Source organism: Phyllobates terribilis, unplaced genomic scaffold (assembly GCF_046119375.1).
Source record: "Phyllobates terribilis strain yellow unplaced genomic scaffold, ASM4611937v1 Scaffold_9__5_contigs__length_417890890, whole genome shotgun sequence".
Lineage (NCBI taxonomy): Eukaryota > Metazoa > Chordata > Amphibia > Anura > Dendrobatidae > Phyllobates > Phyllobates terribilis.
This window is the reverse complement of record NW_027362769.1, coordinates 353,937,788-353,964,417: the sequence shown is the minus strand read 5'-3', so window position 1 is coordinate 353,964,417 and position 26,630 is coordinate 353,937,788. Positions and strand designations below refer to the sequence as shown.

Genomic DNA, 26,630 nt, shown 5'->3' with positions numbered 1-26,630 from the left:
TTACTCCCCACACAGTATGATGTCCCCAGTTACCCCCCCACACAGTAAGATAACCCCAGTTACCCCCCACACAGTATGATGCCCCCACAGTTACCCCCCCACACAGTAAGATGACCCAAGAGTTACTCCCCACACAGTAAGATGCCCCCACACAGCAAGATGCCCCCAGTTACTCCCCACACAGTAAGATGTCCCCACAGTTACTCCCCACACAGTATGATGTCCCCACAGTTACCCCACACACAGTAAGATACCCCCAAAGAGACCCAACCACAGTGTAATGCAATGATTAACAATAGGTCACTTTCTGATAAAAGACTTCCATTAATGGAGATTTCAAAGGGTGAAAGGTGCAAGTGACATTAGGAAGAAAAATCCCAGGCATCTTTTCATGGTGCATGTCCTTCCCTCCTGCACCAATCACAACCCAGAAAGACAAATGTTTATGCATTTATTTTTTTTAATAAAAAATGTTATGCTTTAATGCAAAATTACAGGAAGGTGCCCAGAATTGTAAAGTACAAATTAGATTTTTGCACAAATTTTTTTAGCTTGTTCGACAAAGTGAAAGCTGTACTGGCAGCCAGAGGGTTAAAAACTCCATAATACAAAAATAAAACCTACTACATAGCCCTCTATAGTGCCAGAGTCATTTATTTCCTTATAACCAGGACTTCCTTCTTAGAAGTTATTAAATATCTGTAGGATGGCCAGGAGGGCTTCTGGTTCCCAGTAGGAAAGCACAGTCCATAGCCGCGCAAAATAAAGTAAAAAAATAAAGAGCATTTCTGCAATGAAAAGTCCCTTAAACTTCCATATCAATAGCAATCCGCATCGTGCATTTCGCCCCCCCATAAGGTGGCTTTGACGTCCTGCAGCAGTGACAGGGGCGTCTCATGTAAATAATCGCTACTTTTAGACAGGGAACACTTTATATTATCCAAATCCATCTTCTTTATGACCCCGGTGGTCCACCCTGGGTGCTCCTGCCGGTCCCCAGCACCGTCCCAGCTCGTACTTTGCTTCTCTTTTATCGTGAGCTCCAGCCAGTCCCTTCCGTGCTTTTCGGAGGAATCGGTGTCCCCGTTGCACAGTTTTGGCTTCACAGCGAGGAGGATCTCACAAGCCTTTAATGCCACCGGCCGGTCACAGTCACAAAGACAAGTCAGTAAGGCCTGGAAAAGTCCGACTCGTTCACATCTAATCAGTGCGTCTGAGATGGACCCTGAGCTTCTTCTAGATGGCCGCTCTATAGCGTAAGGGCAACTTTGGGAAGGTCCCGTTTCCAATATTTGGGACATATAGGAATCGGCAAAGTCCAATGCGTTCACCTTCACCTCCCAATCCAAGTCACGGCACGTCACCTCCAGAATCTGGGACAGGACTGTGTCCGAGTCTTGAAGTTTTTGCATGTAACCGCTCCTTAGCCAATCAGTAAATACCTTTACCACCGCCCTCCTGGGGAAACCTTCAGTGTCATGACCTAAAATGTCCATTAGATGGGGCATCAGATCCTGTTGGGAGGACACAATAATCGTTAAACTTCCATAGGATATCATCCTGCCCCCCGGGTATCAGACACACTGAAGACACTTGAGGGAAGACAGAAGCAGTTTATCACCACTCCTGTCTTCTCCTTGGCTACATATCAAAGTATCGGCAATGCTGACAAGTATATTGGACCCAGCGATCACTTGATCGCTGGGTGTGTGCATGGCATAGCAAAGCTGCTGGGACCTAGCAGTGACTTGTCTCACTACAATGGGCTCCTATGGAGGCTCCAGATATAGTGGAAAAAAATCTCAAAAGGGTAAATAAAAATGTATGTTCTTCAAAAAATTGTATGATCTAAGACACATTGTAAAAAAAATGAATAAAATAAAAAATATATATATCAGCTGAGAGGGAAAAAAATGATTTCCCCAGGAAATTTTTTTTATTTTTTTATTTATATATATATTTTATTTTTTATGTATATAAAATACATTTTCATCCAGATTGATCCACATAACCGATTGAATGAGGTACATGAACAGTAAAAAAAAAAAAAAAAAAAAAAAAAAAAAGATTTTTATAATCCTTTTTTTTTATTATTTTAAAAAATAAAAAAAATTGAATTTTATGTAATCTGGTGAAAGCACAGAAAAATAATAAAAAAAAAATAATAAGTAAGTAGAAAAAAGTTGTGGCTGTATGAGGAAATATTGTGGAGAGGAAAAATGAGAATGATGGAAGGGTTAGGGGAGCCGCCCTGTCCAGACGGCTCCTGTGCTTAGAAAATCTAGGAAAAATCCGCCTCTTCTAGCTCATTTTGAAGAGAGTGATCAATCCCTCCTTGAATGCTCCTAAATCCTCGTTTTCCCTCTCAGCTGGACTCTTCTAAGTGATATCTACTGACCTCACATCTTAAAGGTTCTGCAGATCTGGACGCGTCAGCAGCCGAGGTGTAAGTGATAATCTGACCCACGCAGGTTACAGCACTCGCACGAACGTAACGCTCCGGGTCCTTAAGAAGATCCAGAAGAAGCTGGGGAAGTCCAGAGCTGATCAGAACTTGTACAACGTCGGCACATCCTGGAACCAAAGCGGAAAAGTGACAATGGCTGTATATTACTATAGAGTCTACCCGAAAGACACAGCGCCATATGGTGTCCCACAACCTGTGCGGCATCGCTACAGCCAGCTCCAAAGTGAGGTTTATATAGAACAGATGGTTCTAGTCTAACAGTAAGTGTCGTACAAACTGGCTGGTATTACAATATACACCTGCATGAGCTAAGCTGCAATTACAGACATTGCCAATACTCAAAAGTAGAAAATTTATATCAAAGTAAGTTTAAACTTTACTAATGAACAATTACAAAAGACAGAAAATATTAGAAAAAACCCCGATGAAGCTACACGTGAAACGCGCGTCGGGTTACTGGGCACATGGTGGATATAGGTTCCATTATAACGTCAGCCGATACTTTATGAGCACTAATATAGGGGGTCTCCTAGCTTACTAATTTGATTTCTGCTAGTGATTTGATTTCTTATTTGTAGCATTAGTGCTCTATCTATTCAGGGACCGGTTATACTATGAGCTATTGTGCAATTACACAAAGTCCATGTTTCCGTAATCTGTGAGGACTATATTCCTATGCTCCTATTACTTTGTTATATTGCATGATTTTTAGTGTATTTTCAGGCTATTCATTTTCCTGACCACACTGCCCTTTTTCCTTTTTATTTGTTTTTTTTTTTTAATATTTTTGTCTTTTCTAGTTGTGTCTAGTTGTAATTCTAAATGAATAAACTTTAAACATAATTTGATAGAAATGTTGTACTTTATTCCATGCGATTTGGTAGTAGTTATAGGATGTATTGGTTTTTTGGTACCCACAAAATCTAATTAAATTAGTTTATTCTGAATAGGTTTTAACTTTCCATTTTTTGGCTATTAATTCCCTATGGTCAAAACTGGCACCATTTCGGAAAGAACCAATTTTTCAAAAATCTTTGTTCAACCCCTTTAGGAGTAGATGTAATAGCCACTCGCTTTATTTTTAACAAACAGATCTAAGGATAATCAATGATCACAGAGGAATTCTGCCCATTTTCTCCCTCTACAAGATGCCCCGAGATCTGCTGTCGTGGACCAATTCTCTACCTGGAGTAGACTGCATTGTGAGAGATCTTTAAGGGGAGTTTTCCAGTTTTCTCCTCGACATTAATTTGTTTTAAAAACTAACTGTACTGTACTCACCCTCCCCGGGTCCAGCGTTAAATCTCCGCCGCTGCAGCACAAAACTGAGCTCATCGGTTCTGCGTTAGTTGATGGCACAAAACACTGTCAATGCACTCAATATTAGACACTGGATGCAGCAGTGAAAACTTAGCAATGGACCCGGGGAGCGTGAGTTATACTCAATTATATATATATAAAAAAATTGCAGCCAGGAGACAGGTTTTCTTTAAAAATGTCTGATTAAATGGGCACTATCTTCTCAATAATCTTTGCATAATTCACAAGTACGAGCAAATATATGAAACTACATTGTGAAATCTGCTTCTTCCTCCACTTATGAGCCACTTCTTCTCCCTGCTCTGCCTCCTGAACTCACGCTGAAAAACATCTCAAATCCATTTGGCTCAAGATAAGACAAAGTGTCAGCTCGCTGAGGAATAAGATTATAGCTGCCTCTTGTAGTCTATGGAGGGAGGAGAAATGGAGTGAAAGGAGCACACGTACAGTAAATCAGTGCTGTGTTTTAGGTCACTGTAGAGTCTGATTCACAGCTACACTGCTCAGTACTGCTGGATAATGACATACCTGCTGCTTCTGACTGTGTGAAACAGACAGGAGAGCAGGAATCCCTCATATTTGTGTGTATGGGTGATGTCACAGCAGCTAGTCACCACCCATTAGCTCAGAGACAACTGAAAATTAGTTTTACAATGGCCAGACATGGTGTTAGTCCTCATGTTCACACACGGCAGCTTATTCTGAACCAGTAATGACAGATATGCTTGTTGCCCACAGCACCGCCTGGCTTTTATGTTACAAACTGCATTGAATCGCTTTACTACATGCTGCAAAATTGAAAGTAATGGACTTGGTCACTTATTTAATGAAGTCGCTGAAGATCCTTAAACTTATGGTACCTTTAACCGCAGCCATGATGCTGGTGATAAACTCCAATGTGGTGTCTCGAACCTCCCAAGTCGGGCTGCACAGACGCTTCGTTATCACCGGACACAGCCCTGCGATAGGAATAAAACCGGGATAAACGTTAGATCCCATCATATTAGCTGGACCGTAGTCTAGTAGACTTTACACTGGACCGGGACCACAGAGCGGAGGTTCTGCTCCGTCATCCTGACTACAACAACATATTAGTCACAGACCTTGGAGAAACGTCGTGCCCTCTGCCCGGTGCTCGTCCGATGTCTGCCAGGCCTGGAGCCACTTCAGCGATGCCTGAAACGCCTTCTTCAGGACCTACAGTAATGAGAGTCTCAGAGTCAATTTTGGATTTTTTATAGCCAAGTTTTGTAAACCCCATACAGTGACATTTCTCTAATCCTGCATTGGATAGTCCGGCACTTATTTCTGGGCCGGAACCACCTGATAATCTGGAATCTCAGTAAACTAATAGAGTGGGAAAAAAAAATAATCATTCCCTCTCCCTGTCCACCATGTAGTGTTTACTTTCATAACTGCACCCTGAATATCCAAATCTAATATTAAAAAGGGATATTCACAGCATAGAAAGTGAATGCAGTGAGATGATTGGTTGCCATCCGACCTCTAGGACCCCCTCTGTTCCTGAGAGTACAAGGTTTGCAACGTTTAATCAGTATTATGGCTCTTTAACAGCTTGTCCCTGTACATAGTGAATGTGGTGCCGAGCTACACAGCAGCTGAGTTCAATATCCCCTGAAGAAGCAGAATAGCAGTGAAACATGCTGGAAGAAGCTTATAGTAGTTTTCAATAGGCTAATGATATTATAAATGCAGTACTGATAGAAATATAAAGCAACACCCGGGACCATCGCAATTTTATCCTACTAAATTTAGACCTCTCTTAATATTTTAAGATAATGTAAGTTTTACATTCCCACTAGAGAAAGTGTCATTAGTGGGCCATCGGGCCTTTCAGTTGTATTTGAATCAATTTCTTTCCCGGGTCTCTCACTCTGCTCATTTGTTAACAGCTCCATTCATGCCCAATATGGTGGCTGTGTGAGCTAGCCATGTGGCTACTAACAGTCCTGGCACTATACTGGATGAAGCAGATCACACGGCTGCTGTACAACGGTGTCATCTACATAATATACATAGACCGGTGATCATGTATAAATCAGCCACAAAAGTCACTTAAAGGATTTTTGGCACAGTTCACATACTGACGGGTATGCAATGCTTGCCGATCATGTAGGTATTTGTGGAAGTGAGAAGTGTGGAAATAACCCTTTAAATTATTATTCTTAATCCCCTACTGGTTTTAATCCTGTCTCCAAGATCTTATCCCAATATGTAGTAGGTGTAATAATAATAATATTAGCAAGTGCCTCCAATTATAAAATGTAGTATAGTTCTTCTGATTCACGGTTGTCTCTTACTCCATGAGCAGGGCATTGCAGTAGCTTCGATATCCATGGTTACGCTCTCTAACAACTAACCAACTGTCGCTATATGAGTGGTCGTAACCATAGATAGCTAAGCTACTGCAATGCCCTGCACATAGGGTAAGCGACATAGCTTATCAGAAGAACTATACTACATTTCTAACTGGAAGTATTTTCTAATATTATTAAACCTACTACATATTAGGATAGGAATAACCCTTTAAGGTACAGAGAGTCTGGTAGCAATGTAGGACAATGTAAGTTTCTTACCGTGGGGTCAGTTTCTGGGTTCTCTAGATAAGCTGTGAGCACATTATACGTCGTCATCAAGGCCTCCGGTTCCACTAAAAATAGTAGTAATAACATCAATAAATGGAACAGTAATAAAAAATAATCACATTATAGTAATAGATCACTATATACTAGAAGTATCTGGTCAATGAGTCTCACATGGCCACCTGGAAAGACCTCCGATCGCATCCAACGCTGACCTCTGAACTCGAAGAGAACCTATCAGCGACCTGCCTATAATTAACCCCGCAGGAGCGGAACAAACAGCTTGTCCAATGCAAAAGCAGAGAATTAGCACCACCGACCTCAGTACTTCATTATGGGGGACCGGCGGGACAAGACACTCCTGAAAAAAGGGAATAAAATCAATGCAACGGGTTTATAAAGGGACGGCACCTATTTGTCCTTTGGAAAATCTGATTAATAATGTCGCTATTGAGACCCCATTAAATTAATAAATAGGAGATAGGATCGTTCAGTATGAACAAAGCCTTATTAATCTGATTTTTTCCACACAGGTAGAGACGTTCTTGACACTGGTGTAGGATCTCGTGTGTCTCATTGTACGTTACCGTGTCACACAGCTCCGTCAGATGGCTCAGGGTCTGACATAAGAGGCCGACGCATGACGTCTTCATAGACAACAGGTTCTCAATAATGGCAGGATCCGGCACAGGCTCTTCAATAAAACCTGATAATAAATGTATCATCAGAAAATTACTTATTGTTTTAAAAAAATAAATACATTTAAACATTATTATTATTATTATTTTTCATGTCAATCTATATTAAAATAAAAATATATATATAAAAAAAATCTTGCAGTCTTCACAATGGTGAGTGAGGCCATTACTGTTCTTTTAGGAAATTCACATGTACAGTACAGACCAAAAGTTTGGACACACCTTCTCATTTAAAGATTTTTCTGTATTTTCATGACTATGAAAATTGTACATTCACACTGAAGGCATCAAAACTATGAATTATCACATGTGGAATTATATACTTAACAAAAAAGTGTGAAACAACTGAAAATATGTCTTATATTCTAGGTTCTTCAAAGTAGCCACCTTTTGCTTTGATGACTGCTTTGCACACTCTTGGCATTCTCTTGATGAGCTTCAAGAGGTAGTCACCGGAAATGGTTTTCACTTCACAGGTGTGCCCTGTCAGGTTTAATAAGTGGGATTTCTTGCCTTATAAATGGGGTTGGGACCATCAGTTGTGTTGTGCAGAAGTCAGGTGGATACACAGCTGATAGTCCTACTGAATAGACTGTTAGAATTTGTATTATGGCAAGAAAAAAGCAGCTAAGTAAAGAAAAACGAGTGGCCATCATTACTTTAAGAAATGAAGGTCAGTCAGTCCGACAAATTGGGAAAACTTTGAAAGTGTCCCCAAGTGCAGTTGCAAAAAACATCAAGCGCTACAAAGAAACTGGCTCACATGAGGACCGCCCCAGGAAAGGAAGACCAAGAGTCACCTCTGCTTCTGAGGACAAGTTTATCTGAGTCACCAGCCTCAGAAATCGCAGGTTAACAGCAGCTCAGATTAGAGACCAGGTCAATGCCACACAGAGTTCTAGCAGCAGACACATCTCTTCAACAACTGTTAAGAGGAGACTTTGTGCAGCAGGCCTTCATGGTAAAATAGCTGCTAGGAAACCACTACTAAGGACAGGCAACAAGCAGAAGAGACTTGTTTGGGCTAAAGAACACAAGGAATGGACATTAGACCAGTGGAAATCTGTGCTTTGGTCTGATGAGTCCAAATTTGAGATCTTTGGTTCCAACCACCGTGTCTTTGTGCGACGCAGAAAAGGTGAACGGATGGACTCTACATGCCTGGCTCCCACCGTGAAGCATGGAGGAGGAGGTGTGATGGTGTGGGGGTGCTTTGCTGGTTACACTGTTGGGGATTTATTCAAAATTGAAGGCATACTGAACCAGCATGGCTACCACAGCATCTTGCAGCGGCATGCTATTCCATCCGGTTTGCGTTTAGTTGGACCATCATTTATTTTTCAACAGGACAATGACCCCAAACACACCTCCAGGCTGTGTAAGGGCTATTTGACTAAGAAGGAGAGTGATGGGGTGCTACGCCAGATGACCCGGCCTCCACAATCACCAGACCTGAACCTAATAGAGATGGTTTAGGGTGAGCTGGACCGCAGAATGAAGGCAAAAGGGCCAACAAGTGCTAAGCATCTCTGGGAACTCCTTCAAGATTGTTGGAAGACCATTTCCGGTGACTACCTCTTGAAACTCATCAAGAGAATGCCAAGAGTGTGCAAAGCAGTCATCAAAGCAAAAGGTGGCTACTTTGAAGAACCTAGAATATAGGTTTTCAGTTGTTTCACACTTTTTTGTTAAGTATATAATTCCACATGTGTTAATTCATAGTTTTGATGCCTTCAGTGTGAATGTACAATTTTCATAGTCATGAAAATACAGAAAAATCTTTAAATGAGAAGGTGTGTCCAAACTTTTGGACTGTACTGTACATTAGCAGCAATAGACTGACTGTGACACTATCTTTTGTAGTGAAGCATCTAATGAGCCTGTGCAAAGGTCGTTGTGAAGAAAGAGGGAGGAGGTGAGCTGTGACATCACCTATTGTAAATGGTGGATCCTGTGTTATCTACTATATATAGAGGTGTTATCAGTCATTGTACATGAGGGGGGAGGAGGTGAGCTGTGACATCACCTATTATAATAAGTAGTTCCTGTGCAATCAGCTGTATACAGAGATGTTACCTGTCATTGTCTTGTATGAGTCTAAGATAACTCCTATAGGCAACAATAAAATTGCAAGATTTCTATTTTTTTTTACCAAAAAAAACCTGCATACCTGATTGTCCGTAGTCTGTAGTTGCCGCTCTCAGCACACCGTCTAAGGGCTGAAGTAGTATGCACACAGAGTGCTGGCAGACGTCCAGCGGACTGTAAAGAAAACATAGAATATACAGTACTAGTCAATAGTTTTGACGCACCTGCTCATGCAATGGTTTCCCTAGTTCTGATTGGAAATGTGGACATTGTAGATTCAGATTGAAGGCAGCAAAATCACAAAGGAACACATATGGAAATAAGGAGTAAAGAAACACATGTGAAACAAACCAGCTTATGTGTTACACCTAGATGATGAAACTGTCTCTCACCAGGATCGCCCCAGGAAAGAAAGACCAAGAATTACCTCTGCTGCAGAGGATAAGTTCATCAGAGTTACTGACCTGAAAAAAAATGCAAATTTGACAACAGTTCATATACCAATCCTTATAACTGACGCACAGACATCAAGTAGCAGACATCTCAACCTATGTACTGAGGAGACTGCGAGAAGACAGCCTTTAAGGTCAAATTGCTGCAAATAAGCTACCACTGAGGACCACAAAGAAGATAGAGACGTGTTAGGGCCGAGCAGCACATGGACTGAACATTAGATCAGTGGAAATTTGTTCTGTGGTCTGATGAGTCAAAATTTGAGATTTTTAGTACTAACCATTGACTCTTTGTGAGATGCAGAAAAGGTGAACGGATGGTTTGTATATGCGTGGTGTCCACCGTGAAGAATGAGGGGAGATATAATAGTGTCGGGGGATTTGCTGATTATTCCAAATTCAAGGCACACTAACCTAGTATGGCGACCACAGCATTCTGTAATGACACATCATCCTAGCAGGTCTGTACTTTGTGGTGGGATCATTGCTGCAACAGGACAATGACCCAAAACACTTCAGGCTAGAGTAGGACTATGTGACCAAGAAGGAGAAGAATGGAGGCTGTGACAGGCGACATGGTCTCCAAAATCCCCCGACCTCAACCCAATGGAGATGGTTTGGGATGAGTTGGACACAGAGTGAAGGAAAAGCAGCAACAAATGCTCAGCACTTCTGGAATCTCCTTCAAGACTGTTGGAAGCCATTCCATGTGATGACTTGATGAAGATGCTGGAGACAATGCCAAGGGGGGTGTAAAGCTGGCAGAGTAAAAGGGGGAAAAAAAGAGGAATTTACACATTCTGGTTTGTTTCACAAGTGTTTCTTTTCACATGAGTTCCTTCGTGGTATATATATATATATTAATTAGGGATTCATGCTCTCGGGTTGCCACTAGGAGCACGAAGCCACAGGGTTTTTATTTCAAAACAGAATAGTGTTTATTTCCACTGGTTGCACAGCACTGAAGACAAAACCATGAACATAAAATCCCTAGTCTTGTCCAGCCGTTAACTAAACCATACAGACATTGGCTACTCAGACAAGACTGAGCTAGTCCCAGTTTGGTCACACTAAACAGTTATTGTCTATAGTAACCAGTGATACTTGCAGTTTGGTGCACACGACCCTATGCAGACTACTTTCAGAGAAATTCTGGCAGGTCTCTCTCCAGCAACAAGACAACTCATTCTGCTCAGCTTCCCCCAGCTGACTGACCAGTGAACACATGGTCTGCTGCTAGTCATAGCTATCCAGGTGCACCTAATCAAGACCTGTAGTGCTAGAATTTGCTAGATTACCTACTATTGCTGAACCCTTCACCTCCGGGATTTACATCACCAAGGCTAGCCACCTCGGTGATACATTGTCACAGGTGTGTCAGAGGTGACAGACAGTCGCCCTGCAGTTGGTTGCAGGAGATCTCTACGTTTGGCATTTCAAACATCTTGTTAGAGGCGGGCTGTCTCTAGGACCCAGCGGCTACCTCCCTCTGGCTAATTAGCTCCCTGGCCTGAGTGTATAAATACCTGGTGTGTCTGAGACGGAGGTGCCGGCGATATTCATTACTACTTGTGAAGCTTTAGCAGGAGCATTACTTCTACCTCTCTGGAGCTTGAGGCCATGTGCGCATTTGTCTGGAGTCGTCTAAAGCTAAGCATTCTCCCCCTGTTTGTCCTCCCTTGTTGTCTTTAGAGTTTAGTGTAGATTGATTAGTGCTCATCTCCTTCCTTCCCTAGCCTTAGCCATACGCCAGGGAAAGTCAGGGCGAGGCAGACGTGTGGCGATTGCAATATAGGGACGGTAGCTGAGACAGGGTGACACTAGACCAGACTAGGAGGTCTCCACTCCCCCCTTTCCCTCTGTGTTGCACTAAGTCTTTCCCACACCTTGCGTGACACACATATCATATAATATTGGTGTTTCTGTTTCAATGATAGCTAGCTAGCTAGATAATTGCAGGGTAAGGGTAATATTCACAACAGATTTATGATGGATAATAGTGAAACAAAGAAGTAACTGAACAATATGATTACCAGGTCTTGGACTTCAAAATACCAAATGCCAGTGAACCCGCCTGGAATGGACTTAGACTTTTCAGCGCCTGCTCCATGATCCTCCATAGACTGCACAGGACTGGAAATCTAGATCAATAAATAACACTGTGTCACCATGTTTATCCATTTCTTTACTAAAGCACATTTATCAGCCAGTCATGGATTGCTAATAACAGCCTTGATCTCCTAGCCTTTTGTGTATACAGCCCCTATGCAGATCTATAGGTCATTGTAGTCTGATCCTGCAGTCACACTCCTTTCCATCCGTACACTACTTCTGGGCAGGTCAGGAGAAAGTGGGGACAGATGAACAGCAATATGATGGCAACATCCGACAACAGAAGATTTGTTTGTAGTCTGTTACCATGGATACATATAGATTTTCATAGGATCATTATAACAGCATATCGATATTTTTTACTTACCTGGTGACGGCCAGCAGCAGCTCCTCTAGATGAGGCATATCGTGAATAGGCTTCTGCTTCAGGAAAGAACTGATCAGTTCTGCTATTCGTGGCCAGAGCACTTGGGCCATTGCGTCAGTGCAGTCTCTGAAGATGGCGGACAGAGCTTTCAGTGACAGGGTGACTGACTGGGAAACGCCACAGGTAAGTAGCTTCTCTAAGTGACCAAGGATCCTCAGGGCCACTGCAGGAAGATCCGATACATGGCTGATTTCTGTATGACCCGTCAGCTTTACAGATGTGAAAAAAACATGGGCTATAAGGTCATTGACTGCAGATGCTACGAACAGGCTGGCGTCCATCAGCAGGTCCAACATGGTCTCTAATATTCCTGAGGAAGTCAAGGAAAAAAACACAAAAGGGGAAATTTAGCAAAAGTTTTACCCAAAGTTACAACTTTTTTCGCAACTTAGTTTTTTGAAGTTCTTTCATGGCCCCGGCACATTTCCAACAAGTGAGTAGAGGTTGGTGGAGGGGGGAGTGTGATGGATGTATAGGAGAAAGCACCAGATGGACGGGACGCCATCTATTGGAGGTTCTCCGCTCTGACTAAAGTCAATTTCAGACAGACACTGAACTTTGGGGACCAATCAAGTCCGAAAATTGTGGATATGTCTGGCTCAGGGTGCTTGGATGGGTGCAGGAGCTAGCGGAGGTGTAACATGTTTCCACACAGACCTGAAGTCCTTGAGGAAAACAGCCCATGTGTACCAGCTCATAGACTAACATTGCCTGCACACAGACAGTATAAGGACCGAAAATATGGTAGTCTGAACTTGGCCTAACAGAGTCCCCCCCTCCATGAGACCCATATCCTCTATTAATGTCTGTCTCATTCCTCTGATATGATTTCTGACAATTTATGAATTACGACATTAATTTATGACTGGGTTTTACAATCACCGATGTCAACAGGATACCCATACACTGTCCTGTCCGTCTTAGCAGAATGTATGGGAACGGTGACACTAAATTGTGATTTTATTCATAGATTTGTAATAGGAAAAAAACAGAGGAACTTCGATAAAAAAAACATTACAGTAAGTTGTTTTATAAAATGCGATAACAAAAAAAGATGTGATCAACTCACCCATCCACGAATGCACAGAATCCCAAATCCAAGGAAAGGCAGTCCACAAAAAGAAGGGAGATGATCCACTCCCTTCTTTTTGGGGACAGTTTTATAAAATTATTATTTATATAGCACCATTGAGTCCATGGCGCTGCACATGAGAAGGGGTTACATACCAAATACAGATATCACTTACAGTAACAAATAAACAATGATAGACTGGTACAGGGGGAAGAGGACCCTTGCGGGCTTACAATCTACAGGAACGAGGAAATGCCCGTACCTCCCGTCTGTAGAAAACATAATGCCCCTTGGTGCCGCACCATGCTGAGCAGGCCTTGTATCCACGCTCTCCTAATGGATGCATCCTTCCATGTATCACTGGTGTAGATGCATTCTCCAAACATCTCCGTTATAACATTATCAGACTGGAAAAATAGAAGAAACAGAAAAGAACTAAGCGGACAAGACAAACTGTGGACTACACTAACATACATCATCTCTTTATCTTCAGCTAGCCCATGTGCCATTCGTATGAGCCATGCCGTAGGAGTCAAATGATGAGTTGGGTGGGGATGGACTGGGCAGAAATAATATGGAAGCCTGTTTGTTAACAAAATAAAAAGATCAGACCCTGCACTATATGTCTAATGTATCTCAGTATGGCCATCCTCCCATTCGTGGCTCCAGATACAGCCCAGATAACTGATGACATATTCCATTACAAGGCATTAAATGTATGATTGGTGGGGGTCCTATGTTACCTGTGTGAATGGAGCAGTAGTGCGCAGGTGTGACCACCACTCTGTTCACTTCTATGGCATAGGTAGTACATTTGTGATCACTGCTCTTATAGACAGAGAATGGAGCTGGGGTCAAACATGTACACTACTGCTCTAATCATAGGGGGGACGCAGGACCCTGTTGTCGTGCTCTGATCTCATTCAGAAATCCTGTGAGCAATGATGATTATCATTGGGAAAACTCGTCAAAAGACAAACTATTCAGAGAGGGCATGTTTCTCCTTGCGAAGAGTGCGGAGCCAGCATCAGAATGAGGGAGCAAACAGACGGCCGTATTTCTCGCGTGAGGATCGCATCGCAATTCTCGGACTGGCCCGGCACCTCTCCAGTCCGTGAACTGTGATGCAATCCTCGCAAGAGAAATATGTCCGTCTGTCTGCGCTCCTATAGCCCATGCAATGCTCCTATGGGACATTTAAATATGCCAGTAGCCTCTTCAGAAGGAACTTTATAGCCACCTATTGGATGTAGAAACCATAGAAGTCAATATCAACCCTTTAACAAACCTTGCCACATGACTTAGGATAGGAGCCAAACCATAAACTCCATTTGCAGACACCTGTTTTGAAGTTTTGCCCTTCTTCAGTGCAAAGCAAGAGATCTGATTTGGCTGGGTGAGAGACTAAGGGGGAATGTTTTTCTTTGCACAAAAGTGCCAAGCTGGTGTGAGGAGACTTTTAGGCCATGCAGTGCTCATATATGCAAATAGCCTCTTTGGAAGGAAGAGAGAAAAGTCTGCTCACCATGAGATATTTAAATCCTCCTTCCTGAGCTGCCAAGACTCCAACCAGTCTCATAGAAAAAGCAAGGAGGCTGTGGTCTGCTTCTTCTATACTCAGCACCTGTTGGAAGAGTCCTGGAATACATGGATTCTCATTCAATAGGTCCTCGGAGGAAACTAAAAGAGAGAGAATACACCTCAGGCATTAACTATAATAGAACGTGATACTGAAGTTTTATAACAGGTAATATCAATTCTAGAGCAAAAATAATAAACTAGAATAACTGAATTACTGTAGCAACCAGATCGCTCGGTCTCATGCTGCACCCCCCCACTACCATTGCTAGAAAACCTTGGTGGGAAATGAACCAGGAGACACTGGGGTCACATTACAAGGGGTTGTTCCATTAAAATAACCATCATTCATATCTCCTGTTACGGAATATAGATATTGAAGAATTAGTAAAGTGCCCCCTCTATTGCCTGAAGTACAGAGCTCCTCCTGCTTCAGATAATTTAGGACACCAATTTAATATACAGTGAAGGAAATAAATATTTGATCCCTTGCTGTTTTTGTAGGTTTGCCCATAGACAAAGACATGAACAGTCTATAATTTTAAGGGTAGGTTAATTTTAACATTGAGAGATAGAATATCAAAAAAAAAAATCAAGAAAATCACATTGTATAAATTAGATAATTTTTTTTGCATTTTGCAGTGAGAAATAAGTATTTGATCCCCTACAAATCATTATGCGTTCTGGCTCCTACAGACCAGTTAGACGCTCCTAATCAAATCGTTACCTGCATTAAAGATAGCTGTCTTACATAGTCACCTGTATAAAAGACTCCTGTCCCCAGACTCAATCAGTCAGACTCTAACCTCTACAACATGGGCAAGACCAAAGAGCTTTCTAAGGATGTCAGGGACAAGATCATAGACCTGCACAAAGCTGGAATGGGCTACAAAACCATAAGTAAGACGCTGGGTGAGAAGGAGACAACTGTTGGTGCAATAGTAAGAAAATGGAAGAAATACAAAATGACTGTCAATCAACATCGATCAGGGGAACCATGCAAAATCTCACCTCGTGGTGTATCCCTGATCATGAGGAAGGTGAGAGATCAGCCTAAACTACACAGGGGGAACTTGTTAATGATCTCCAGGCAGCTGAGACCACAGTCACCAGGAAAACCATTGGTAACACATTAAGCCTTAAAGGTTTAAAATCCTGCAGTGCCCGCAAGGTCCCCCTGCTCAAGAAAGCACATGTGCAGGCCCGTCTGAAGTTTGCCAATGAACACCTGGATGATTCTGTGAGTTATTTGGAGAAGGTACTGTGGTCCGATGAGACAAAAATTTAGCTCTTTGGCATTAACTCAACTCACTGTGTTCGGAGGAAGAGAAATGTTGCCTATGACCCAAAGAACACCGTCCCCACTGTCAAGCATGGAGGTGGAAACATTATGTTTTGGGGTTTTTTCTCTGCTAAGGGCACAGGACTATTTCACCGCATCAATGGGAGAGTGGATGGAGCCATGTACCGTAAAATCCTGAGTGACAACCTCCTTCCCTCCGCTAGGACATTAAAATGGGTCATGGCTGGGTATTTCAGCAAGACAATGACCCAAAACATACAGCCAAGGCAACAAAGGAGTGGCTCAAAAAGAAGCACAGTAAGGTCATGAAGTGGCCTAGCCAGTCTCCAGACCTTAATCCCATAGAAAACTTATAGAGGGAGTTGAAGCTCCGAGTTGCCAAGCGACAGCCTCAAAATTTTAATGATTTAGAGATGATCTGCAAAGAGGAGTGGACCAAAATTCCTCCTGACATGTGCGCAAACCTCATCAACAACTACAAAAAACATCTGACTGCTGTGCTTGCCAACAAGGGTTTTGCCACCAAGTATTAAGTGTTGTTTGCCAGAGGGATCAAATACTTATTTCTCACTGCAAAATGCAAATAATTTTACAGTGAGTACGGAAAGTATTCAGACCCCTTTAAATTTTTCACTCTGTTTCATTGCAGCCATTTGGTAAATTCTAAAAAGCTCTTTTTTTCTCATTAAAGTACACTCTGCACCCCATCTTGACTAAAAAAAAACAGAAATGTAGAAATTATTGCAAATTTATTAAAAAAGAAAAAGGAGATTTTTGTGTACTCACCGTAAAATCTCTTTCTCTTAGCCTCTAATTGGGGGACACAGGACCTTGGGTGTTGCTGTCCACTAGGAGGCGACACTATGCATAATCTGAAAAAGATTAACTGTGGATCCTCCCCTGCAGTATACACCCCTAGACGGCATCAGCCATCTTCAGTTTTGGGCAAAAGCAGTAGGAGGAACGTAACATAGCTAACATAGTCATGCCTATGAAAAGGCAACTATATAAGAACTCATAGGAAAACCAATATGAGAACTCAACTTAACGGCCCGGAAGGGCAACAGGGTGGGAGCTGTGTCCCCCAATTAGAGGCTAAGAGAAAGAGATTTTACGGTGAGTACACAAAAATCTCCTTTACTCTGTCGCCTCATTGGGGGACACAGGACCTTGGGACGTCCCAAAGCAGTCCCTGGGTGGGAAGCAATGGACTAATATTGTGTAGACGGGTCCCTATAATTAGGGTACTGCCACCTGCAGAACACGTCTGCCCAGGCTTGCATCTACTGAGGACTGGGTATGAACGCTATAGTGATTGGTAGACGTGTGTAGGCTGGTCCAGGTGGCTGCCTTACACACTTGGTGTGCCGAAGCCTGGTGCCGAATGGCCCAGGAGGCCACTACCGCACGTGTCGAATGTGCCGTAATACCTACTGGAAGAGGAGAATTTTTGAGGCGGTAGGCCTCTTGTATGGTGGATCTGATCCACCTGGCAAGGGTAGCTTAGAAGCTGGCAGACCCTTGAGGCCACCTTCCAGAAGGAGGAAAAGAGAATCAGATTTCCGGAAGGGCGCAGTGCTAGACACATAGATACGCAATGCCCTGACAAGGTCAAGCGTATGGAAAGCCTTTTCCCCTCTATGAACCGGAACCGGACAGAGGGATGGTAGCGAAATTTCTTCATTGAGATGGAAGTTGGACACAACCTTTGGAAGGAAGGATGGAACTGTACGGAGGACTACCTTGTCCTGGAAAAAATTCAGGAAGGGCTGTGTGCAGGAGAGTGCTGTGAGTTCAGACACCCTGCGTAGCGAGGTGATTGCCACGAGGAAAAAAAACACCTTCTGTGATAGGAGACGGAGTGGGACTTCCCTAAGGGATTCAAAGGGTGATTCCTGCAATGTAGTCAGCACCAGGTTGAGGTCCCACGTTTCTAGTGGTCGTCTGTAGGGGGGAACCAATCGGGAAACCCCCTGAAGAATGTTCTTACTTGCGGTTTGTAAGCAATGCACTTTTGAAAAAGCACTGAAAGGGCTGACACCTGGCTCTTAAGGGAGGCCAGGGATAGTCTGGCTTCCAGGCCCGCTTGGAGAAAACCGAGTACCCTAGGTAGGGAATAGGGTAGTGGGGTTTGGTTACGAGATTCGCACCAGGTAAAGAAGGCTTTCCAGGTACGGTAGTAAATTTTGGCAGAGGTTGGCTTTCGTGCTCTGATCATGGTTCCATTGACATCTGGCGAAAAACCTGCCTGGGTTAGAATCCAGGTCTCAATGGCCGCACCGTCAAATTGAGGGCCTCTAAGTTCTGGTGGTAGAACGGGCCTTGTGAAAGAAGATCCAGGCGGTCGGGGAGACGCCAGGGTACGTCTGCTGTGAGTCGTACGATGTCGGCGTACCTTGTACGCCTGGGCCAGTCCGGTGCAATTAGGATGGTTGGTACTCCCTCCTGTTTGATCTTTCTCACCACTCTGGAAATCAGGGGGAGAGGTGGAAAAATGTACAGGAGCTGGAACTGGGTCCAGTCCTGAACCAGGGCGTCCTCCGCTAGCGCTCGCGGGTCGCGTGATCTGGCCATGAAGTTGGAGACTTTGGCATTGAGGTGAGACGCCATTAGGTCCACGTCCGGAGTACCCCAACGATGGCAGATCTGTTGAAAGATTTTGGGATGGAGAGCCCACTCTCCCGAGTCTATTCCTTGCCGGCTGAGGAAGTCTGCTTCCCAGTTGTCTACACCCGGAATGTGGACCGCAGAGATGACGGAGCTCGTTCTCTCCGCCCAGTGAAGGATGCGTGTCACTTCTTGCATCGCTCTGGCACTGCGGGTTCCCCCTTGGTGATTGACATATGCCACGGCCGTGGCATTGTCCGATTGTACTCTGATGTGAGAGGCTGCCATTAAGTGATGGAAGGCTCTCAACGCCAGGAGGATGGCACGAATCTCCATGATGTTGATGGGCAAGGTTGCTTCCGCTGGGGACCACTTGCCCTGTGCTCTGTGGTGTAGGTGTACTGCACCCCAACCCGTCAGGCTTGCGTCTGTGGTCAGGACCTTCCATTGACCTGGGAGAAAACATTTCCCTTTTGTTAGAGAGGACCGGTTGAGCCACCAGTGAAGGGACTTCCTGGTTGACAACGTTAGCTGGAACTTCCTGTCGAGGGAAGAAGAGTTCCTGTCCCATGACTTGAGAATGTCTAATTGGAGAGGTCTGAGGTGAAGTTGGGCAAATGGAACCGCTTCTATTGCCGCCACCATCCTGCCAAGGACTCTCATGGCAAACCGGAGAGATCGAGGGGGTTTGCTGAGAAGGGTGCGAACTCCTAAACGGAGAGGAAGTGCCTTGTCCTTGGGAAGGAGTATTAGACCCCTGGAGGTATTTAGCATTCCCAGGAATGTCAGAGACTGGCTTGGGGCTGGTGACTACTTTTGTAGGTTGACTAACCAGCCCAGGCGACTCAGGGTGTCGATCGTGATTCAGACACTGAGCTCGCAGTCCTTGAAGGTGGGAGCCTTGACGAGGAGATCGTCTAGATATGGAATGACCACTATGCCTCTGAAGTGTAGGAAGTGCATGGTGGCTGCCATGACTTTAGTAAACACTCTGGGGGTCGTGGCGAGTCCGAACGGGAGAGCCACGAACTGGTAGTGATCCTGGTCGATTGCGAACCTGAGAAATCTCTGATGGGCAGGTGCAATCAGTATATGCAGGTACGCATCTTGTATGTCTATATTCTCCTTTTTCCATGGATGCGATGGTGGAACGAAGAGACTCCATACTGAAGTGAAGTACTCTTACATATTTGTTGAGCTGTTTTAGATCTAGTATGGGCCGTGCCCCACCTCCTTTCTTGGGGACTACGAATAGATTGGAGTAGAACCCCTGGAAGCGCTCGGCTGTTGGGACAGGTATTATGACACGTGCTTGAAGGAGCGAGGACACCGCTTGGTGAAAAGCTTTTTCTGGCGGTTTTGGGGGAACAGATATAAGGAATCTGTTTGGTGGGTTGGAAGTAAATTTTATTTTGTATCCTGAAGATACTAGTTCCCTGACCCACCTGTCTTCTGTAATAGGTAGCCAGACTTGATGAAAGAGTAAAAGTTGGCCGTCTACAGGTGGAGTGTCTTTTTGAGTCTGTGAGTCATGATGAGAAGAAATTTTTTGGATTTCCCTCTTTTTGATTGGCCTGCATTTGACTGCCAGGTCTTGTCCGACTTTTGTGTCGATCTCGAGTCTTCCCTGCGTGTGAAGCGGCTGTTATTTTGTGCTGGCCGAGAGACGGACCAGCCGGAAGAGTTCCGAAAGGATCGGAATCTAGCTTGGTTACGCTTGTTATAGTTGCGTTTGGGTTTCAGTTGGGGAAGAGAGGTTCTCTTACCCCTGGTGGCGTTGGATTTCATTGTGTCCAACCTTTCACCGAAAAGCCAACCGCTAAGGTATGGAAGCTGCGTGAGGGACTTCTTAGAGGCTGCGTCCGCTTTCCATTCACGCAGCCAAAGGATACGCCGAATAGTGATGGCGTGTGATATTGCCCCCGCTGCACCTCTTGCAGAATCCAGAGCTGCATGAAGCAAGTAGTCTGCCACAACTGGTATTTGAACTGCTTGTTCCGACAGTTCAGGGGCAGAAGCTTGAAGGCCAGTTTGTAAATTTTTGCCCAAACCAGTATGGTCTTGGCTGCCCAGACTGAAGCGAACGCGGGAGCTAGGGAGGCTCCTGTGATTTCGCAAATTGAATGAGCCATACTTTCTACCTGCCGGTCTGCTGCATCCCTGAGGGTAAAGCTATCTGGCAGTGAAAGAAGTGTCTGTGCCGCCAGCCTGGAGACTGGGGGGTCCACTGCTGGTGGGTCTGTCCATTCTTTGAGGATAGATTTTAAATTCTGAATAATTCAAGAAAAACTTAGGCGGCTTCAGGGCTCCTTCAAATGAAATGTTATCTTGTGGTGCGTCCGGGGTCGGATCAGAGATATCCAGCACCCGATGTATGGACGAGATTATGTCCTCAACTAGCGCTGTATTGCTAGGTGGGCTTAGAGTTAGGGATCCATCAGTTTCTTTGTCTGAGTCGGAATCTTCTGACTCCTGTGTGTCACAAAGGTGTCTCCTAGGTGAATCAGAATGGAGTATTTCTCTGGAAGGGGAATGGTGCGGAGAAATATAATCCCTGTCCCTGGTAGGGGACTGTCTAGATGACCTGGGACTACGGTATCTGTCGCTAGACAGGGATGACCGTGTGCTGTGTGATGACACAGATGAGCGTGACCTATGGGTGCGCTTGCGTCCTGACCCTGACCTGGATGTGCCTGGGTCAGTATGTGGCTGAGTCAGACTTTCCCTTTGCTGGGTAGTCTAGCAGAGGTATGACTTTGCAGAGCCTGAATCAATTGTCGGTCATGTTATCTATGAACTGTGTCATAGATTGTGACATTTGAGTGGCCCATTCCACTGAAGGGTAGTAGGGGCTGCTTGGGACTCCGGCACAGTAGTCTGTGTACAATCCTCGCAATGCGGATATGCCGCTGGGAAGAGCATTACTGCAGGCTTCTCACCGCTCTGGAAAAGCAGTCCTGCCTGGTTTTCTTAGACTTTGAGCCCGGCATAGTGCACCTGGAGTGGCTATGCAGGGGGGCTAACTGTGCAGAGGAGGATACAGAGTATTAGAAAATTCACAGCTGAGGGGTAACTCAAGCTGAGAACTTACCCCACCAATGTGCCCTTGTGAGCAGCGCTGAAAAAGCCTGGTCCTGTGCCTCCCGGGAGACCTGGCTGGCCTGTGAATGTCCTGCAGCAGTATTGGCCGCCGTAACTCTTCTCCTGTATCCTGAGGTGAAGGAGAAGGGGGGCGGAGCGCTGCAAGGGCGGCAGTTGCTATGGAGATGCGCGCCCTGCAGCCTAGATCCACCCCCCTGTGTGACACCGCAGAGTGTCAAAATAGTCATCCGGGGGGGGGGGGGGGGGGGGCGGAGAATGGGCGGCAGCTTCGGCTAGGCCGAAGCCGCGGTCTAAATTTATTTTCTATGCCCAAAAGGGCTCCAGGCCGGCGCGGTAGTCCGGGGGGGGGGGGGTGGGGGTGGGGGAGGCCAGATCAGAACCGGAACCCCCCGGATTGAAAGGCAGAATGGCGGTGGGGGCATAAATGGAAGGGGGCTCTGAAGAGAGTCCCCCTTAGGGAGAAAGCTGCCGCAGGTGCAGGGCCTGTGAAGGCCTGTGCCTGTGTGCCATGGCTGCCTGCACTCCCCCCGGCTCCTACAGGGTCCCACAGACAGACTGGGGCTCCTGTATTGCTGCTGGTTCTCAGCTGCAGTGTGCTGGCTGGTGAGAGCTGCAGATGCTGCGGTCCAGGCCCTACCTGATGGTGTCTCAACCTAATAACCCCAGGGGGGATTAGGGAGGGTGCCGCTGTCACCGTCAGGGGGCTTTGTCCTCGCCTCAACTTCGGACCAAGACCGAGGGAATTGAGGAAGGAGGGGGGTTCTCAACTTCAAGCCTGACCCGAGGGGCCGGAGAAGGAGCAGCATGGTGGCTACACCATCTCAACTTCAACTGTGCACCCCATAGTAGGGGGCAGAGGAAAGAGCCATGCCGGGGGTCTCTTAAGAGACCCTCTTTTCTTCATCTGTAATCCCGTGCTGAAGCGAGGGACGAGTGAAGGTCTGAGGTGTGCCTCCTTGCGACACTAAGCAAAAACTGAAGATGGCTCATGCCGTCTAGGGGTGTATACTGCAGGGGAGGAGTCACAGTTAATCTTTTTCAGATTATGCATAGTGTCGCCTCCTAGTGGACAGCAGCATATCACCCAAGGTCCTGTGTCCCCCAATGAGGCGACAGAGTAAACTGAAATATCACATGGTCATAAGTATTCAGACCCTTTGCTCAGATACTCATATTTAAGTCACATGCTGTCCATTTCCTTGTGATCCTCCTTGAGATGATTCTACTCCTTCATTGGAGTCGAGCTGTGTTTAATTAAACTGACAGGACTTGATTTGGAAAGGCACACACCTGTCTATATAAGACCTCACAGCTCACAGTGCATGTCAGACCAAATGAGAATCATGAGCTCAAAAGGAACTGCCCAAGGAGCTCAGAGACAGAATTGTGGCAAGGCACAGATCTGGCCAAGGTTACAAAAGAATTTCTGCATTACTCAAGGTTTCTAAGAGCACAGTGACCTCCATAATCCTTAAATGGAAGAAGTTTGAGACCACCAGAAGTCTTCCTATACCTGGCCGTTCAGCAAAACTGAGCAATCGCGGGAGAAGAGCCTTGGTGAGAGAGGCAAAGAAGAACCCCAAGATCACTGTGGCTGAGCTCCAGAGATGTAGTAGGGAGATGGGAGAAAGTTCCACAAAGTCAACTATCACTGCAGCCCTCCACCAGTTGGGCCTGACGGAAGCCTCTCCTCAGTGCAAGACATATGAAAGCCAGCATAGAGTTTACTCAAAAACACATTAAGGACTCCCAGACTATGAGAAATAAGATTCTCTGGTCTGATGAGATAAATATAGAACTTTTTGGTGATAATTCTAAGCGGTATGTGTGGAGAAAGACAGGCACTGCTCATCACCTACCCAATACAATCCCAACAGTGAAACATGGTGATGGCAGCATCATGCTATGGGGGTGTTTTTCAGCTGCAGGGACAGGACGACTGGTTGCAACTGAAGGAAACATGAATGCGGCCAAGTACAGAGATATCCTAGATGAAAACCTCTTCCAGAGTGCTCTGGACCTCAGACTTGGCCGAAGGTTCACCTTTCAACAAGACAATGACCCTAAGCACACAGCTAAAATAACAAAGGAGTGGCTTCAGAACAACTCTGTGACCATTCTTGACTGGCCCAGCCAAAGCCCTGACCTACTGACCTAAACCCAACTGAGCATCTCTGGAGAGACCTGAAAATGGCTGTCCACCAACGTTCACCATCCAACCTGACGGAACTGGAGAGGATCTGCAAGGAAGAATGGCAGAGGATCCCCAAATCCAGGTGTGAAAAACTTGTTGCATCATTCCCAAGAAGACTCATGGCTGTACTAGCTCAAAAGGTGCTTCTACTCAATACTGAGCAAAGGGTCTGAATACTTATGACCATGTGATATTTAAGCTTTTTTTAATAAATTTGCAAAAATTTCTACATTTCTGTTTTTTTTTCAGTCAAGATGGGGTGCAGAGTGTACTTTAATGAGAAAAAAATGAACTTTTTAGAATTTACCAAATGGCTGCAACAAAACAAAGAGTGAAAAATTTAAAAGGGTCTGAATACTTTTCATACCCACTGTATCTAATTTATACAGTATGATTTTCTTAATTTTCTTAATTTTTTGGGGATATTCTATCTCTCATTTGTTAAAATTAACCTACCCTTAAAATTATAGACTGTTCATATCTTTGTCAGTGGGCAAACTTACAAAAACAGCAAGGGATCAAATACTTATTTCCTTCACTGTATGCTTGTCCATGAATTTGTATGGACATCGTGTAACGCCAAATTTTCCCTACAACAGCCCCGATTTGCCTAGACTGGGGCAATCTGCATGAATTGCTGCAGTTTTGGACATGCATCAAGTACAGGTGCAGCAGCACTCTGGAACCATGTGCATTACCTGTACTTGCCATGCAGCCATTCATGCTATAATTGCACTGTGAATCAAAAACTGCTATAGGGATATGCTTAAAAAATTGCAAACAGGTGACATCGACTTACTAAAGGCTATTGCAAGGCGCCGATGTTTAAATGCAGCCATAAAGAGATGTCCATTACCTGTCCCCAGAAGGCACTTAAACCAGTCAATTAGTTTCTCATAGATGGAGTCATCTGTCATAAGCTGTCTGTTGTCAACCAGGACTCCGCAGACGTGGGGCAGCAGCAGCGAACACTCGGCGTCCATAGTGACTCCTGCAGAAAATACAACATATTCTGATTTATATGCGTTAACTGTATACAGCTACAAAACCGTACTGTCCATTGTTGATGGCTCACGCCCCGCAGCAAGAATGTCACCGTTTACCAGTTTAGCACATTCCTTACAAGGGGTGAAAACAAGTTATCACCAGGGTTGTGGAGTCGGTGTCCATTTTGGTGGAGTCGGTATAAAATGGACCGACTCAGACTCCTAAAATATATAATAAATTGGGTGCAGTAGTTCAATGCAGGATGGGCTGTAAATGTTTTCATAAAAATTTGGGAAAGTTATGAAATGTCCTATAAATGACTGTTCTGTTCCTGATTTAAGGATCTCGACTTTTACTTGAGCAGAATCTGTGCTGCACTTCATGTACACGCTCAGTAATGAGGCAGGGCTGTGGAGTCGGAGTCAGGGAAAATAAGGAGTTGGAGGTTTGGCTTACCAACACCACAGCCCTGGTTATCACTATCCATAAGGTTGGTGGGGGTCCAATCACTGGGACCACTACTGATCGGCAGAACGGGATACTTTTATCCCTATTCCAATGGAGTGGCAATGCACATTCTCGTGTACTGCTCCATTCATTCCTTATGGCGCTGAGCTCGGCTTTTCCTGGCAGCCCCATGGAGAATGAATGGAGAAAAGATACCTTGTTTTCACAGGACCAGCCCTAGGGCGACACAGCAACGCTGGTCGCACAATGGGAATATTACAACTTGCATCTAATTACCCTTAGGCTATGTTCACACGTTGCGTTTTTGCAGCGTTTTTTTTTTTTTGCTGCATTATTTCATGCAAATTTTCAGCTGCGTTTTACAGTACCAGCAAAGTCTGAGATTTCATTAATCTCATGCACACACCTTGTATTTTTTTGCAGAATACAGCATGTCACTTCTTTCAGCGTTTTTCTCCCATAGGAAGCAATGAAAAAGTGCAAAAAAAAGCAGGCATCAGGTTTTGCTGCATTTTTGGTGCCAAAACCAGAGGAAGTTGAATCGGGTTATTTTTTTTTTTTATGCACTAAACTTTATCAGCATGCACAAGAGACAAATGTACCCTGGTAAAGACGCAGCTAAAAAAAAAGCTGCTAAAACTCATCAAAACCTGCTTTTTAGAAGATGCTTCTTTACTGCCAAGAGAGCAGGTTTTGCCTGCAGGAAAAAACGCTGCAAAAACGTGTGAACACAGCCTTAAAATGACATGCGGCATCACATTACTAAATAGTTATCGTTTTTGTGGTCACGAGTCGCACGCCATCTTATCTCCCACAATGCACTACTATTGCCCCGTGCATATATGCAGTGCAGGCACAGTTGCCCGTAGCAACCAACCAATCTGCATGGGAAAGTAGCAGTCTGACTGGTTGCTATTGGCAACCGCACCCTTTCCCCAATACAGAAGCCTGCTATACTGATCACTATGGAGGTATCAGCTCACCACAGCCCTCCCCGCGGTGCAACAGCTAGAATATACCAAACTACAGCATGCAGAAGATCCTGGAAGTCGCGATGATATGACGTCATTCCAGCCGCAGGAGAAACCCGGCGGCCATCTTTAGTATGGGCAAAGCAGAAGCGCGCATTGGGAAAGAGCAACTTATTAAGTA

General features: G+C 44.7%; 1 protein-coding gene across 1 annotated transcript; it reads right to left on the bottom strand.

The window, feature by feature from the left end:
- Positions 1 to 442: 442 nt before the first annotated feature.
- Positions 443 to 26,554, bottom strand: BRAT1 (BRCA1 associated ATM activator 1). The gene is made up of 14 exons (XM_073648151.1): positions 26,462 to 26,554; positions 24,880 to 25,014; positions 14,765 to 14,919; positions 13,502 to 13,646; positions 12,108 to 12,477; positions 11,662 to 11,769; positions 9,259 to 9,350; positions 6,978 to 7,096; positions 6,565 to 6,751; positions 6,385 to 6,458; positions 4,891 to 4,984; positions 4,648 to 4,746; positions 2,399 to 2,574; positions 443 to 1,514 (listed from the first exon to the last, which is right to left on the bottom strand). The coding sequence occupies exons 2-14, from the start codon at positions 25,004 to 25,006 to the stop codon at positions 819 to 821; spliced, it is 2,442 nt and encodes an 813-aa protein (XP_073504252.1). The 5' UTR covers positions 25,007 to 25,014; positions 26,462 to 26,554; the 3' UTR covers positions 443 to 818.
- Positions 26,555 to 26,630: the final 76 nt, after the last annotated feature.

Coding starts and splice junctions, on each gene's coding strand:
- BRAT1 (XM_073648151.1), bottom strand. CDS start 25,006: ATGGACGCCGAGTGTTCGCTGCTGCTGCCCCACGTCTGCGGAGTCCTG. Junction 6,459..6,564: donor AGGTCTTTCCAGGTGGCCAT/GTGAGACTCATT, acceptor TACTATTTTTAG/TGGAACCGGAGGCCTTGATG. Junction 1,515..2,398: donor CAGAACCTTTAAGATGTGAG/GTCAGTAGATAT, acceptor TCCTCCCAACAG/GATCTGATGCCCCATCTAAT.